Source organism: Parasteatoda tepidariorum, chromosome 5 (genome assembly GCF_982258835.1).
Source record: "Parasteatoda tepidariorum strain Cologne lab strain chromosome 5, Ptep-v5.0, whole genome shotgun sequence".
In the NCBI taxonomy this organism is placed as follows: Eukaryota; Metazoa; Arthropoda; class Arachnida; order Araneae; family Theridiidae; genus Parasteatoda; species Parasteatoda tepidariorum.
Genome location: NC_141759.1, coordinates 8999686 through 9017751, shown reverse-complemented (window position 1 = coordinate 9017751; position 18066 = coordinate 8999686). Strand labels below are relative to the sequence as shown.

Sequence of the window (18066 nt, the reverse complement as noted above, 5' to 3'; positions counted from 1 at the left end):
AATAAAATCTTTAGGAAAATCCGGAAGATTTAGCAGGTATTATATATTAAATATAAATTTTAATGCATGCGTCAAAAATCATTAAAAAGTCGAAACTTACAGAACCTCTGTGATGGAGCCCTAGGGTTCAGCGGAACACTTTTTGGGAAGCTCTGTGTTGTAATAAAAACAACAGATATGATTTTTGTCTTTCCTACTTGATTCAATTAAAAGTGACGTTGTTTACAGTTGCCTTTAACCTTGAACGCAACTATTTTCATATCGTTCTTTTCTTTCCCGCTCTTTTATAGCTGAAGCTTATTTCTGTGTTGTTAGGTTACGTTTTCAGACGATCTATTGTTGACGTAAATTAAACTACTACAGCGACAGAAACCTTGTCTCCCATCAAATCTAGCTTCAGAATAATTATTCTGAAATGTTTGAAATTTGTGTATTTTCGTTGGCGATGTCAACACTGACCTTGGTTGTTATTTGTATATCTGTTTTCTTATGGTAAGTACCGAAAATGATTCTAAACTTGCAAAAAGAATTAAGTTCGACAAGTAATTTTAATTTTTTCTTAATCTGTTTATAAATTGATATACGGAAATTTAAACTAATAATACTGATGCATTTCATACTGAATCGGTATAATTCCTGAAACTGCTGAAATTTTTTTTTTTTTTTTAGCTGAAAGAATACAAATATTAGTTCAATATCTAAATGAAGTTAGATATTGTAATGTTCAAGTAATATTGTTAAGATAATAAAAACATGTTTTTGTGTTATTTGGAAGTTTAACGTTATGGTCGCTACGTTCTAATGAAAATAAAAAATTGTGACCGGTGAATTATAATATTGTTCGTTCAATTTTAGATTAAACAAAATAATTTGTATATTAAAAGGTGCGTAAATAATTTAAGTATGAATAATATTTTTGAAAAGTGTCAAATATTTTTAAAATAAAGTGTAAGCTAAAATTCCAATTTTTTTATCAGAGTTGGAGGTTTCGTCCCCTTCTCGCTGCGCTCACCAACCCCCGTAACTAATTCTCATTCTTTATTGTTTACTTCTTTCTAAACATCAATATTTAAAAAAAAACACAGACCATTTTAGCATAAGAATATACTCTTAACACAGTTATTGTAGCTTTACAAAAAAGGATTTTGTTGATGTGTTAATTGTATTGAAATAGACGATTAATAGATCTGCACTTGAAATTTTTTCTTCTAATAAGTACCAATTCTGAGACTGAATAGAAATAAATAAAGGAAAAAAAATTATACTCGTTAAAGAAAATTATAACAATTCAAGTAGAAAACGGGTTTTAGTGTTATTATTAATTATTTTTATTTTTAAAAATTTCACTATGAATGTTAAGATTTATATTTGGTAGCATGTGAACTATCTCTCTTTTGCTACTTTTGCATCTGAACGAGGGAGAGTTTATAAAATAAAGGAAGAGAGATCTCGTGAGGAAATAAAATATTTTACAACGATGGATGAATAGTTAATATCTAAATCAAAAAAAGCAGAAAAAATCACGATAAAGCACTTAAATTTGCAATAATTTTTGAACAAGTTAGAATTTCGAAGAAAAAAAACAAACTCTAAATTGAATTCCTTAACAAATGTTGCCCTTTCAACAAGAAACTGCAACATGTAAAAATGGATTGAATCCATTTCGGGCAAATCCTTGGCTGAAATTATTTCTTTGTTAATCTATATAGTTTTTCCATGTGCAAATCCATGGCTAAAATTATTTACTAAAAGAATTTCTTTGTTAATTTATATAATTTTCCCATGTGCAAATCCATTTCGGGTAAATCCGCGTCAAAAATTATTTACTAAAAAATTTTTTCTTTGTTAATTTATAGATTTTTTCCATGTGCAAATCCCTTTCGGACAAATCCGTGGCTAAAATTATGTGCAAAACAGGCAATTCATGTTTCTTTCTCTTTTCTATTTTATATATTTTTTTCTTAAATACATATTTATTTTCTATAATTATCAATTGTCAACTTCTTTAAATTATCCAGTATAATATTACCTTGCTCGCGTCCATTTCGGGCCCATCCTTGGTAACTAACAAATCAAACGTACTTCAGTAATGCAGTAAGAACGCACTTTCATACAAAAATCCTCTAGTTACGCTTTTATTTCTAGTTACGTTCTTGTTTTCATTTTTTTGCAATCTGACAATCTTGTTACGAATATATTTAAAATCATTTCTGAAAAATTTCCCGTTCATGTAAGTTCATTTGAATACGCTACTCGCTTTTTTGATTTCATTTCATATTTTATTCTGTTTTTACTTTATATTTTATTTTCATTTTTTACGCGATATATTTTTACTTATTGTGTTCTATTTCATTTTGTTGCAATTTTTTTGTAAAATTTTTTGAGTGTTCCTCACACTATTTTATTGATTTATTTTGCTATATTGATACAATATTAGAAAGCACTCTTTTTTGTGAATACTATCGTGTGAGCTGATGCAATGATTACATCTTTAATTTTCCGAATTTTTTAAAATTTTTTTTTTTGGGATTGTGTTTTCTTCCTCCGGTGTCTTGTTATTTTTTTAATTATTTTTCTCTTTTCCCTTTCCTTCATTGTTCTGTAATTTTTCCCTCGTTTTCTCTACATTTTGAACCTATTTTATGAGTTCTATTTATTTGCAGCTTATGCGCAATAAAGAAAACATACCCTTGCAATAAATATATATACCCTAAATATATGCGGAATAAATATATATACCCTTGTTTTAAAGTTACAGATTAATTTTAAGCATTTTTAAGTTTTGTTCAAAGCAATCAATGTATCGATACATGGTCGTCTTCCTCCAGACAGTACACCATATGGTTTGGCCATAAAAAAAACTTTTGGACATTTATGTTTTCTTCCATTTTGAGAAGATGTCCTGCCCACTTTAATCTTTGTATTATACGGTTCTGGTTCACGATATCTGGTTCGCTAAAGTTCTTGTACAATTGTGATTTCTATCTTCTCCGGGCCAATACATTCATTTTGTATTCCTTTTAGAATTTTTCGGAGTATTTTCGCTTCAAAAGTGACTAGTATATCCATATTTCTCTAAAAGCGAAATTAGACACAGGTTTTTATGCAACAGATGCAAGGTATTAATGACTCACTAAAATGTATATAGCATCTTCTTTTTCTTGTTTATGTTTTCGAAGGGTTTTAAGATTTTCTGAGCCGCGGTTAAATTGCTAGGTTAGCTTCCGTTTCTTCGTTTAGAGCAGGGATGGGCAAACTACGGCCCGCGGGCCAACTGTGGCCCGCCGGAAGATTTTATCCGGCCCGCGGACAGAATTTTAACTTTTTACTTTCTCTATTTTTGTTCTACAAAACATAAATAAATTAAAATAGTTAGCATTAACAGCTTCAATTGATAAAATGTTGAAAGCAAAAGTCCCTTATAGAATAGCCGTAGATTAGCTCCAACTAGTATTTGTCTTCCTCCAGGAGCAGACATATGGAATCTAATATAGGTGAATTATACTTCACATGAGGCTTACTACGCATTTTAAGTTCCAACGAGCGGATTTTTCTTCCGGCGTGAGTTCTAACATAATTTACTGCGTATGGAAAGGCTGCACGCATACAACGTCAATGTAATTAATGGTGAAATTATTAAATGTATGAAATGGCTACAGCCTTTTTGAGTTATTTGTAAACATTTTTAATCCTAAAATGGCAACCAAAAAATGCAAAGTTGATGTAGAGTGCCATGCGTTCAATGATGAATTGACTTTATTTTATTTCAGAAGTTAGAATTTTTATTTTAGAAGTTTTTACTAGGCCCACCAAACTTTTTTTTCCAGATTTTTGGCCCAGGACCAAAAAAGTTTGCCCATCCCTGGTTTAGAGAATCAAGGCCTTTTTTTGTATCAAAACTGATCAGTAAAAATAAATTTGATTTTTCTAAAATCTCCATGCTTAAGCTATTAGTTGCTGGACGTTTAAAATTAAAAAAATAGCAAGAAATTTTTTTCTTTTTGTTGAAAAAATTAAAATGATTAGAAATTTAGCTTGTCTACTGTATTTAATGAATAGTTATTTATCTATTCAAATTAATAATGTTTTTTTTCTTGCTGCACTGTGACTGTGAAATTTAAACAGGTGATCAGAATTTTAAAGAAATCCAGAAATGCTAGAATGATAAATATATTACTATGAGCTTCAAAAATCTTCTGTAAGTCAGTATAGTTTTAATATATATATAATATCTTGAAGATGTAATAAGAAAGAAAATGTAACATGCTGGTGCGTCGAGAGTAAAAAAGCGAAGATTTCGAAAATAATTTTAATAGGCTGCGGACCACATGCAAATTACAGGAAACATATGATAAATTTAAAAATATATGTATGCAATCAGTTCAACATTACATTAACACTTTACCGACCGGCCGTCGATTAATCGACGTTTTGTTCTCAGCGCATACCGACCGGCCGTCGATTAATCGATGTTTTGTTCTCATCGTATACCGACCGGCCGTAGATTATTCAGCGTTTGCTCCCCAGCGCTTACCGACCGGTCGTCGATTAATCGACTTTTGACCGATCTGTGGTGACTACGTTTTCCACCAATTCAGCATGCAGGGATGCCAACTGCTCCGCTTTCTGGAAAAGTTTTAATAAAGTGGTAGCAAATTATATAGTAGAGTTCGTAAGAGAAGGATAGTTACGCCCACTTATTAATATAGTATCCAGCAGAATATTGCTGCAACGTTGCATTTCACATGATACTTATAATTTTTGATATTTAGTGGTGAAAAAATGACTTAAACTGAAAAATACTAAATTAAATAAAATACTACGGACGATCTGCAGCTGAACGGGCGGTGAAAGGGCATAGTATGTTCGAACCGCTACCGGTCGGTAAAGTGTTAAGTTGATAAAGCACAAGTTAAAACAGTTCGAATCAAGCATTTTAGAAGCATGGACGTAACTTTCCTACAAATGTGATCCTAGCCTCTTTGGGACGGACGAGTCATGAATGTATTCGTACAGAATTATTATCAGGATGATAAAAATAAAAAGTGGTAGCTTATCATGTTCACGCCGGGGTGACCCACCTGGCGGGTCACGCTAGATTGTCTCATCTTAGCAGCGCACCGGAGTAAAAACTGGTAACAATAAATTTCATTTTTTAGTTTTTTTCCGGGAATAATAAAAATCCATAACTACCAATTATTTTTAACGGATGCAAATTTTAAATTGAAATGCTTCTTCGCCGAGATAAATTTCCTTACAGTGAATTTGTTATTGTTGAGAATAGATTAATTCCTCCCGAATATTAACTAATATTGAAATAGTTCTTCTACCAGTATTTTCCCTTTTCCAGGCGTGAACGTGTTAAGTTTGTGCATGACTAAATCGACTGACTTATCTTTGACTTTCACTTTAAATCCGTTTGTTTAACCATTTCGCGCTGACTGTCACAAATACGTGCCAGCATAAAACCGTATCAATCAGGGTAAAAAGATAAAACTGGTAACCAAAGCAGTTCTTTAGCAGTTTATTTGTGGGCGGGGTTATAATTGTTTGATTTATTTAAATCACCATTACTTAGTTCACAATAAAATTATTTAGTATTACTTTGAACTAACATTGATTATATATCTGATTGAGGGCCGGGATAGCCTGGTCGGTAGGGCGCTGGGCCCATATCCAAGAGGTCGTGGGTTCGATCCTCGCCGACCGAAGACTCCCCGTGTAGTAAATGGTGACTGATGCACGTTAAATCTGTCGAGTCTCAAAGTTCTCCATGTTCCCACAACAAATCAATACCTCTGGGGGTACTGATCCAGGAGTTTCCTTGTCTTCTGGATTGGTTCAAAATTACAAGGCTACGGAGTTGAACGTAAGTAGTCGTAAACCCATGAAATTGGGTCGGCTGTTCAACGACGGTTATAAAATAAAATATATATCTGATTAAAATAACAATAGTTAAAGTAAAAGCAAAGTAAGTCTGTCAAATTAGCAACGCCTACATTTAAGTTACTGTTAATTTATTTACATTCTGATTTTGCGCGAATGCTTTTACTTACTTTACTTTATTTATAAAAAATTGGGCACCTGGGCCGCGCAGCGGCCCCTATCCCATACATCTAGAAATTTACATAAGTTTAAAGTAATAACATTTTGAATTTAGCAGTCGATGTGGTAGCTAATACAAAATTACAAGCACTTTGCATGGGTAAATAAACATTTGAATATCGAAACTAAATTTACACATAAATAAAAACATAATTTGAAATATATATACATAGGCTGACATAGATAAATATGGTAGATATAACATTTGAATATCAAATCTGAATTGAAACATATAAATCTAAACATAATTTGAAAGGAACATATTTACATTGTGGTAGCCATAAAAAAAAATCAAGCAGTTTGCTTGTGAAATAATAAAACAATGAAATTTTCAATATGACAAATTGGCGCTTTTACATAACATTCGAAATGTTGATTCCAGACTTACATTAAAAATAAAGATTAAACATGATTTGATATGTACAATAATTGATTTTTGAAAAATGAAAGACATAATTGATGAATATAGACAAATCATACCTTGATACATGATAAAATAACATATTTGGAGAAAATGCAGTAAATATATCGTATCAGAGAAATATTAGAAATATGCAATAATAGAATTTGCAAAGAACTTAACGTGCATAAGTTGATAAATATATATGCAAAAATTGGCTATATTACCAGAAAATAAATTTTAATGTAATTTAATTTAACTTAACTAAAAGTCTGCTGTGAAAAGTTCAGTGAATTTAACTTGAGAGTCTTGAAAATAAAAATAGAACTCACTGGGATTAAGAAGTTTCTCCGATGATTCCCCGCAGAAGGCGGAGCACTTCTTCATTTTTGAGCAATTCCTGTAATTCGTTGATTAATGACACTAATCGATGAGCAGGTTTAATCTTCAAATTTGATGTTGCTCGAGGGCTCCTTCTGCTGGGTCGGGTCTCGCACCCAGTAAAGTTGGCTGTGTGGTTTTTGTAACAATTACAGCATTTTGGAGTAGTTGTTCTGTCTTTGTTGCATTCATGAGACCTGTGGTTTTCAGCGCATTTTACACACCTTGCAGGTGCATTGCAGTGGCTTTGCGTATGTCCATAATTTTGGCAGTTGTAACATTGTATTGATCCTCGACCTCCTCGAAATCGCTCGATTTTGATCGGGATCTGCTGTATGTTGGTGACTTCGAAAACTCTATGGTGATTCGCCGTTGATGTTAGGATTATGAGAAAAAGCGGGAGGAGTCGATAGGCCTCTCCCGTTCTCTTCTTAAACTGCACAATTTTAAAGGTTTCAATATTGTTTTTCTGTAATTCTGTATTAATGGCATCTGTATCAAAGTCCACAGGCAGGCCCCGGACCAAAACCTTAATAAATCTGGCTTGCGGTGTTATTTCAGATTTGCTGGGGGGATCCCGTACTTTGTCGATATCCTCCTTAGGTTTTGTTGTCGGCAAGATAGTGGCGTCATCTGTTGAGTTATGTTGGCTAGAAGAAGGACAGCTGTTTGTAGACATGAGTGTAGAATTATCTTCAATTATTTTAACTGTATTTTGCTTTTTCTTCTTCTTTTTTCTTTTCTTTGCTGGTGGTTCTGTATTATTGTTAATATTGACGTCCGTGTCAGTTTCTGTATTCGGTGTTGTAATCAGGTTTTCATCTTTATTTTCCATTGTTATGTCTTCAGTGCTTGGATTAGTTTCAATCATTATTGATTCGACTTGAATGGATTTCTTATTCATATCCTTGTTTTCTTCTGCTTGAAAGTTTTTCCTCTTCCATCTGACGTGATAAGCTGCATTTGTCAGTTTTAGGAAGTATGAGTATTCATAGTCTCCAGGGTAACTTGATCTTATTTGAATGAGCAGTTTGCTTAGTAATTTGTCTAAACGAATCAGTTCCTCTGTATCAAACTGAGTGTAAAACTCTACAAGATCGTCAATATGTCTATGTTCAACTAATGGAAAATATCTTTTTGAGATCCCACAGGTAGCAATGATTTCTTCTAATGACGTGGATTCTTTGCAGTACGACGGTGAATTACGACCAGAAAGTGAAACCTTTCCACCACGAGCTGTTTTATGATACGGCATGACTTGAAAAAACAAAATGGCGGGCTCAAAATCTAGACAATCAAAATGGCCAGTTGTCAGTAATGTCTCTCCCGACTCAGGAACCTGACGAGATCAAAATCAGTATCACTCACCAGGATAATCAGCATGACCGGCATCGCAAGGGAGAAGAGGACATCAGTAGAGCATGAACAGCATCAGTTGGCAGCATCCTTGGGTATCATTCACAGATGGCTTTCTGTACTCGGACTGTCCCTAACGCAACATCGGATACTTCAGCATGACATCAAGGCCGTGAACCAAAGGTGGGAGAGAATTGAACGCTGATGGCTTGAATTCGACTTCTTAAGCTGATAATACTCCATCGCATTGAATGGCGAATGCTTTTACAGAGATGCCAACTTGCTCCGGACAGTAAATATATATTTTAAAGTGGTAGTTTATCAATTGTGATTCTTGATTTAATAAATTCAATTTAGTGTTTCAAATTATCCACTACTATTTCTAAATTATTCGTAGGCTTATATTATTCACCACTTTATATTACTTAGGTCATGCTATACGTTTTATAAAGCAAACAAAAATAGTCAAGTATTTGCAAAATTTACTTTGTAGTTATTTACCGATTATTTAATTACTTTGTCGTGTCCGGAGCAGTTGGCATCTCTGCTTTTATGAATCACCCGTCCCCCAAGGGGTTAGAGCAGTGATTCTCAATCACTGTGCCGCTCCACTTTTGTGTGCCGCCAAATATTAGAAATGATACAATAAAAAATATAATGCTTTTTTATTACAAGTAAAGTGTAAACTAAAGAAAAGTGTATATATATATATATATATATATATATATATATACTTTTTATAATTTTTCCACGCTTTAACCGCGTGAACATCTCTTTGTCTTCATTGTCTCATTTTCATTGTCTTATCTCTGACAATCTTAAAATAAGATGGAAGTGCTTCAATTGTTTTTGACACACAATTTTAAACAATGTTGAAATTAGAAGGAAATTTATTGACTATTAAAATTATTAATTAACAAAGGCTAAAACAAGCTAAATACTATCTTCTCGGCGAAAATAAAAGCTAATCATTAAAGCAAGCTATGCAATTAATAGTCATAAAAGTAAATTAACAAAGGATAACTAGCAAAAAAAAACTAACAATTAATAATTAGCAAAAAACTAACTAACAAGAAATCACAAAAAATAATAATTAATGTAAAAAACTAACAGTTAATAACTATGAAAAACAAGCTAACTATTAATAACTAGCAAAAAAAAACTTACTAACTAATAAAAAATTAGTCGAAAGAAATAATTAATCCCTTAATAAATGTGCTTTTGTAGTACATATTATTTTATTTCACATTCAAAATTATTATCACAAACTATTTAACACAGTGTATTATGGTTAAGTAAACAACTTTTAACCTAATTTTTTTTTCATTGTGTGCCGTCAAATTTCGAAATCGTTAAAAGTGTGCCGCAACCAAAAAAAAAGGTTGAGAATCACTGGGTTAGAGAGTAAATCAAATTACTAAAATTAGTCTGGTCTGTTTGGTTTAGCTGGGCTCCTAAGGCCAAAAATGACTCTTTTCCCATTCATCCTGTAATGAGTACATGAAATGCAACAAACAAATGGCATATGTTTAATTGTAAAATTGACATTCTGTAACTAATTTATATAATTTTTAATTTTAACTAAGTAGTGGTAAATTAAATAAAGAAAATTACCCCCGCCCATAAATAAACTGCTGTAAAAGTAGTTCAGTTACCAGTTTTATCTTTTTTACCCTGATTGTCGCCACTCTAAGAATGCATGTATGACTCACCCGTCTCGAAGCGGTTAAATATCTTCTCAAGCTATAAAAATATTTATTAGATGCAATAATTCTTCCTCGCACATCTGATGTGATATCATTATTGCTGTTTATTTCCAATCCCAAAGTGTAAAGCTATTCAATTTTTTAAACCTATAAGCTCCAATTTCTAATCATTATCAGATCTTTTAGGAAAAATGACATAATTTTATCTTTGCATTTACATGTAAAATTCAAATTTTTTGCTTCTATTTCAAGAGTTGGAAATTCTTTTTTAGACTATCCTTATTTTTCGTGATTCGTATCGAACCTTATTTTTCGCGTATTGTCTACGTGAAATTAAGAGGATATTGAAAATATAAGAAAGTTAAATTTCAAAATATTGACTTATAATTATTCCACCAGAGGGGGCATTGGAGTGCATTATAGTTTTTACTTAAACTTTTGGGCTAAAAAAAAATTGAGATTCTCGCTGTAAATTTGTGACATTATTTTTTCTAATATTCTTTTTAAAGTTAAAATACTTACCTCATTTTCTAAAAAATATCGAATTTCGACTGTCATTTCACTCTGTGGCATAAAAGATAAATGGTTTGATACAATTTCTCATGGATGTAAGAGCGGGTATTGGTCAAAAAGTCACATGATATGATTTCTGAATTAACAAAGAAACCCAGATTTATTTTGGTATATTTATTTGGTTTTAAAATGTATGACTTTTTAAAATATTTCTTTATTAAGCGATACTTACCCGTTAAGTTTATTTATCATCCTTTCTTAGTATTATTGTCTACTATTATTACGTTTAGTTACTATTCCAAATTGAAGCCTTGGAAATTAAAGCGGCGTTCCTTTATTGTACAGTAATCCTATTATATTAACTTATTACTCAACACTTTGTGATGAATGTATTTAATATGGTATCTAAGTTATTAATCGTTTCATGATTAGTTTGAAATGAATAAAAATTTAAAAACGTTAGAGAGAGATTGAAGAAACAGATTGTTTTCACTAATTTCTAGACTGGCCTAAAGTAGGAGTTCGAAGTACCTTCCCACGAAGCGGGCATCTCACTTCTTCATCTGTAAGTTTTGCCCTAGGGCAGTGTTTCCCAAACTTATGACTTTTGTGCACCCTTTCTAAATTTTTCGTAACGCCGTGCACCACTAACAAAAAAACAACTGTATTTTTTTTAAAAAAAAAACTTTATTTTTCTAGGTTTACAAGGTTTTGTAGATACTAACCAGATATCCATATTCTATGCTTGGGTTAAAAATTATATTTCATAAAAATAATCAAAATAAGTAGAATTTATTACAAACCTTTACTGTAAAAAATTGCTCACAAGTTAAAAATCACAACTGGCTGTTGACACCACTAATTATTAACTGTTAGCTGTGCGAAAAATAACCAATAGAAAAATACGTAATCATAAAGTTTAATGGCTAGCTTTGTTTTTAAATGAAAATGTTTGAAATTTTCGTTTGTTGCAAGATATTTCGCATAAGAACGAGTAGTCCCCCCGTACACCTAGGGGTACGCGTACCTCACTTTGGGAAACACTGCCCTAGGGCAACTGTGACTATTGACTTTAAAAGTGTTGAGACTTTTCCATAGGAGGGCTGTGGACGTCTTAGTGGGATCGGGCTCGTAGGATGATCTCTACATTTATGAATTTCCATCGAGTAGGGATCGGAGTAGGTTTACGAGTTCTGGGTCCCTCAGCAGCTACTGCATTTCCTTGAAGAGTTGTAGGAATCTCATAGCTGGGTCGGAGGCTTTCCTTGGCTTGTCTGGGTTTCGCACAGCAGCCTGAAAAACAAGCTGGGTGCTCACCATCACCATGGCAATTGATACATTTGGCCGGCTCGCATATCACTAATTCCTGTTTGTATGACAGAACTCCCAAGGGTTTGAAAATTTTAAAGAAGCGGCAGCAATGTTAAGACGAATCACGATGATTTGGCTCGTTTCTGGCCCACCACTATGTGGCGTTTTAATTAAAATATATCTGATTAAAATTTTACGACTACCATGGTCTTAAGTGTATGTTAAAATGTGATATTTTTATTAACGTGTATAATTTTACATAAATCTTTCATTAAATTCTTTCATAAATTTACTGCAACTATTAAATTTTTTATGACCCATGTACCATGATTCCTTCATATTTGAAGTTTTTTGGAAATAGTTTTTTCAAACCTGTAAACTACTACGCTTTTTGCAAACCTTTTGATGGTGTGGTGAACATTTATATATCAAAGCTTTCAGAATTTTTGATAATTTTACCATCATTTAGGAAAGTCTCACCCCGAAAGATCTGGGATTTTTTTACAGATTTAAGCTAATTTATTCACCTCACTGGGAGGTAAACGCTCTCTTCCCGGAGCCACCGCGGCTCCATATTTATGCATAGAATAAAATATATCTATATTTACTTGCCAATTTATGAACTCTCCACAAAGTTTTGTTTTCCAAATGGTTGCAATATTCAAGTTTTACTTTTTTATATCTTAATTTTATAAATTTAATTTTATAAGACTTTCTTGACCACCATTACATACAAATACGCCATCGCTTTTTATTTAATAAATATCTTCCGATGGTGTAAAATGTGGCAGTTATGATTTAGATATTAATACTAATTTAATTAAAGAGTAATGAAAACTTGTAAAATATCTGAAGCCTCAGGTAACTTTTTTCCCAGTTTTTAAAATTTTTTTTCCAATTGTGGTTACTGCGGAGATATACCAATTTAATATCCATGTGTTTTCTTACATTAAAAAAATTAGATGTGATAATGTAATTATTTCATTATTAATATTGAGGTTTTTCTAAATTTAGATGCTCCCATTCATTCTAATCTATATTATATAATACTCTAATACGTATGTATCAATAAAACCGATGATATTTCTTTTCTCGCGCTGGCAACAGTTTTCATTTTCAATTGATAGGCTTCGGCACGCAAGAGCACGTAGTGAGCATCATATGGCTGATCTATATTAAATAATACGCTAATACGTTTTAATTGATAGACTTCGGCGCGCAAGAGCACGTAGTGAGCATATCATATGTCTAATCGGGTGAATTCTCACCGAATTATCAAAAAAATTCTCACAAAATTATCTTTATCGAAGCCGATGCTTTACAGCTGGCTTTCAGTACTATTTCATATCGTTTTACAACACATGGTTTTAGCCCTCTGGTGGGAAAGACTTTAAAACAAAACTTACACAAGCTACTTTTCTCAACAACTGAAATTTAGAATAGTGTGCTTAAGAAAAATATGTGAACTGTTTGCAATTTCAAATTAATATTGAAATGCACAGGCTTAGAATTTTCTAGAGTTAAAGTTTTCGGAACTTCAGTGTTCAAAAAAGTATACATAAGCTAGACGTTAAGAACGTATCCAATGCGCGAGGAAAGCGAGCATCGGATTGCGAAGCAATCCGAAATGAACTGCGAAAGCAGTTCCGGGGGTTGGCGAGCGCCAGCGAGCAGGGGGCGAAGCCTCCTAGTATATAAGTAAATAATTTTTATATCAGACAGAAAGCATTAGTTAACAATTTTTTTTATTTAACAAAAGGTTATAGTTTATTCTGAAAAATATCCACTTTTACAACAAATGTCCTACCACTTTTTACATGAAAGCTGTCCATTACGTCTCCTCAGCAAGGGATGGGTCATAAAAATAAAATATTACTTTTTAAAAGGTTTTAAAGTTTACAAATATCTCTTTTCAAAACATAAGCTTAGATAATTAAATAAAATTGGACTTTGCATATATAACTAGCTGCCACATACTATGCTTTTTGCGAAATATTATATAGAATGGTAAACAAATAAAAACTAAAGCTTACTGAATTTTCGGAAATTTTACATACATTTTTATAAGCTTCCCCACGAGTGAGTTGAAAAACTTCTTCCACTCTGGATTCAATCAAATTTTTGTGTTCCACAGTAGTTTTAGTGCTCAGTTGAAACAAGCATTCACACCAAATTACACATCTTTCATTTTCTTTTTAAATATTACTGAGTTAAAATCAATCAAATGTTTTTCCAACAGAAATTGATTTTCTTTGTATTCTTTTGTTTAGTTGAAAAATGCTATTGCGAAGATCATTTTTGCCCTGGAAGAAGATTAATTTAAACGGGTGGCATGCGTGGAGCTGATGTTGCAGGTTACTTTATTGTGCCAGTCCTAATCTGTGTGCTATCAGTACTCTGTTTCTTTTTTTGTCGAAAAATTTGTGTAGGTCAGAGATTGAACTACAATAGTCCTACAGTAGTTGTGACCGACCCGTACTGCAATAGATATTATCCAACTAATCCTAGACATGCAAGGATAGGAGGAAACAGCAGGTATCAACCATTTCCTCGGCAACCTCAGCAGAATCCCTCTTTCACCAATTTTAGAGTTTTTTCAGCAGAGCGTGGATATACCACCACGCATTCGCTTCTCAACAGAACAAATTTTAATACATCACAAAACAATGCAACCATATTTTCTCAAGAAAACCCAATTATTCTATCAGCAGTTGAACCAAGTGCTCCTGATTTATATAACATACTAAGTTCACCTGGTGAACCACAGCTGTATAACGTTATAACTGCACCAAGTGCGCCTCATATGCGTAATTTACCTAGTCAATCTCACAGACTTACTGTACGAGTATCACAAAATTCAGTAGATGTTGATGATCCACCTCCTGACTATGCTACTGTAGTTCTCGCAGATATGACTCAAGGAAATGAACTAACACAGTTTCCAAGAGTCATACAGAAGGATACAGTGTAGATTTCTAATTGTAGTGAGCTGCATGTATGATGATGAATTCACTGCCAATACAATTGCAATGAAGAGAGCACAAACGGGACAAAAATGACAAAAGTTGCTGTTGCTGCAACAAATGTAGCTGTAATCATTATCAAACGCATCCTAGGGATGTAAGTGCCTGAGTATTCAACACTTGACAGCCTGTTCCATAACAACCTCGACAGATCACATTGTTCATAAACTTTGGAGGTTTCACAATTTAGCCTCAAGATCCAAAAGCACCTTTGTTTTTTTTCGCTGAACAAATTTTTATACATCACAGAAAACTGCGAAACTTTTCTCGGAAAGCAACTTTAATTTTCGAACATCAGTTGTAATACGAAGTGTTTATTGCATAATATGATAATTGTTCCTAGTGTTCCACAATTGTACAACATTTTGATTTCATTACTTCACCTCCAGCTGTGTAACGTACCTAGTGAATCTCACAGATTTAATATTTTAGTATCACTAAATCTAACTATTGTTAATGACCTAACTATAGATCTGATTCACAGATCTGGCTCAAGAAAAAGAGAATAAGGAATGGGAAATTTACTGGTAATACACTTTTCAACGGCAATTATGAGAGCACAAATGATAAAAGTTGCGGTTGCTGCAACCAATGTTGCCATAATCATCTTCTAAAGCATCCTAGGGAAGCAAGTGCCTGTGTATTCAATACTTGATAATCAGTTCCATAACAACCTCGACAGATCACATTGTTCAAACATTTTGGAGATTTTTCAACTAAGCCTCAAGATCCAGACGTCCCTTCATTTTTTCACAGAACAAAGTTTTATGCGTCATAGAAAACTGCATAAATTCTCTCAGAAAGCAACTCTAATTTTCGAACATCAGTTGTAATGCAAAGTGTTCATCAATTGCATAATATGACGAGTACACCTAGTGTTCCGGAATTGTATAACATTTTGATTTCTTTCGCTTCATCTCAGCTGCATAACGTACCTAGTGAATCTCACTGACTTAATGTTTTATTACCTCTAAATCTAACCGTTGTTAATTTCAAAGCTGTACAACTATAGATTTGACTCACAGAACTGACTCAAGGAAATGGGCTTAAGCAAGAGAAAGAGAGTCAGAGATGTCTCTCGCTTCAATATATTTTTTACTAATGTTAGTGAAAATAGAGAATTGAATTATTTAAGTAAGAATTTTTTTAAATTAATTTCAGCAGTAGTTAACACGTTGAGCTCCACGCTAATTTTACATGTCTTGCCCGTCAGACCACAACTGTAAATAACTACAAACTAAATTTGCAAATATTAGACAGATATTGCTAGTTTTTAAAAGGTTTAGCATGACATATATAAAAAAGTGGTGAATTATATAAGCCTACGAATTGTTTAAAAAATAGTGGTGGATAAAAACCTAGTAAATTGAATTTATTAAACCAAGAATCACTATAATTAAGTAAATTTTGAATAAATTTTCTGCCATTCCATAAAAGAGTGTAAATTTTATAGTTCTATATCATGTTATACGCTGTCAGCCAGCTGTTTTTCGCGGCCTATGTGAAAGGTCAGTGTCAGTCACCGGTGGGTGACGCAGCCTGAATGTAATTTCAGTGTCAGCCACCGGTGGTTGACGCGACCTAAATGTAATTTCAGTGTTAGCCACCGGTGGTTGACGCCGCCTAAATGTAATTTCAGTGTCAGCCACCTCATGATTATCCCTTTTATCATAATTAAATTCTTCATCAGTTATCATTGTTGTCAAAATTATTTTAAATCAAAGTTGTGAAAATAAGAATTAAATATTAATCCTGTGCCACCAAAATATTTATTAAAATTAGATTGTTTTTTGTTTGTTTATTATTTGTGTGTATTATTCTGTTTTATGTAGAGAGAGTAATAAAATTCGCCATATTGTAGAGTATCAATTTTTAATGTGTTTTGTTCTTCGTTTTTTATAAGCTTTAAAAAAATTTCTCAATCAGTTCGTAAAACTAAACTTTTGAAGCTTAAATAATAAAATTAATCTGAAATTTTATGCAATACAAAAATTTGTGCTCTGTAATCCACTGTAACGCATTGAATGCAATGAAGTATGTCACAAAAGCTTAATTGCAAAGTAGATAAAAATTGAGGTTGTCCACTACAATTAAAAAAATTTAATTATATCAATTAGTAACTATTTCTGGTCGATTTCCGTTTAGAAAAGTCATTTGTCTCTCCTGAATGACTTATAGAAATCGATCCCTTATAAAAATCGATCCTTTTTAAAAATCGATCTCTTATTGAAACTTATAGAAATCGATTTCATATAGAAACTTACAGAAATAGGTCTCTTATAGAAATTGATCCCTTATAGAAATCAATTCTTTATAGAAATTTATAAAAAATTTATCTGCTATAGAAATCTATCCCTATTAAATATTAATCCTTTACAGTTACATATAGAAATAATTTCTTTATAGATTATTCATAAAATTTTATCTCTTATAGAAATCTATCCCTTATAAATATCAATTATATACAGTAACTTATAGAATTTGATCCATTATAGAAATCAATCTGGTGAAGAAATCGATTCCTTGTAGAAATTGATCCATTATAAATATTTATAGAAATCAATCGCCTAATTGAAACTTGTAAAAATTGATCACTCATAGAAATCAAAAATATCTTTTCGATTACTGTAAACGAACGTCTTTTTTTTAATTCTGTGATAATAGCCTGTCTTCGCGCACAACCAACGCCTCCTATAACTGAAAGCCTCCACACGGATTTTTGGCCCGTTAGTTCCTGTGTTTGGAAAAAGAAACTCTGAGATGTTAGTGGACAAAACTGCACTCCCAATGCACTGGCAATATTTCAGTTAAGGCTCATTTCCCTTCCAGCTGGATAATTGCTCCATTCATTCATGGAGGCTTGCACATACGTGGTTTCACGAAATGGGAGTTCAAAAACGGGACTGGCCTCCTCAGAGCCCGTATCTAAATCCTATAGAAGACCTTTGGGCCGAATTAGAGCTCAGATTATGTTGCCAGCCAAATCGATCATCCTCACGGCAAGCACTCACTTCAAATGTCATGGAAGCCTGGAAGTCAAATCCTTGTGTGAAAAGAGGCTTACTCTTAGTATAAAAAATTGATAACATAGAAATAGGGATCATTATAATTGTATTGGTATGTTATGTGTGTTTGGTAAAGATTTTAAATCTCATATTACTTAAATAGCCCAGTCAAATTATATCGAAAAACGATGTACTTCGAATCACTTCCCAGAAAGCTGCAAAATTTGCAAAAGTGAATTTGGGCACCGCAAACAAGAATTACAGTG

The 18066-nt window shown here is 32.7% G+C and overlaps 2 protein-coding genes across 2 annotated transcripts in view; both read left to right on the top strand.

Moving 5' to 3' along the window:
• The window catches only part of LOC107453190 (uncharacterized), a 143444-nt gene that overhangs the window by 13373 nt on the left and 112005 nt on the right, over positions 1 to 18066 (top strand). The gene's annotated exons all lie outside the window — the stretch shown is intronic.
• Positions 305 to 16664, top strand: LOC147808553 (uncharacterized). The gene is made up of 2 exons (XM_087163392.1): positions 305 to 492; positions 14043 to 16664. Exon 2 carries the CDS (start codon positions 14105 to 14107, stop codon positions 14741 to 14743), a length of 639 nt encoding a protein of 212 aa, XP_087019518.1. The 5' UTR covers positions 305 to 492; positions 14043 to 14104; the 3' UTR covers positions 14744 to 16664.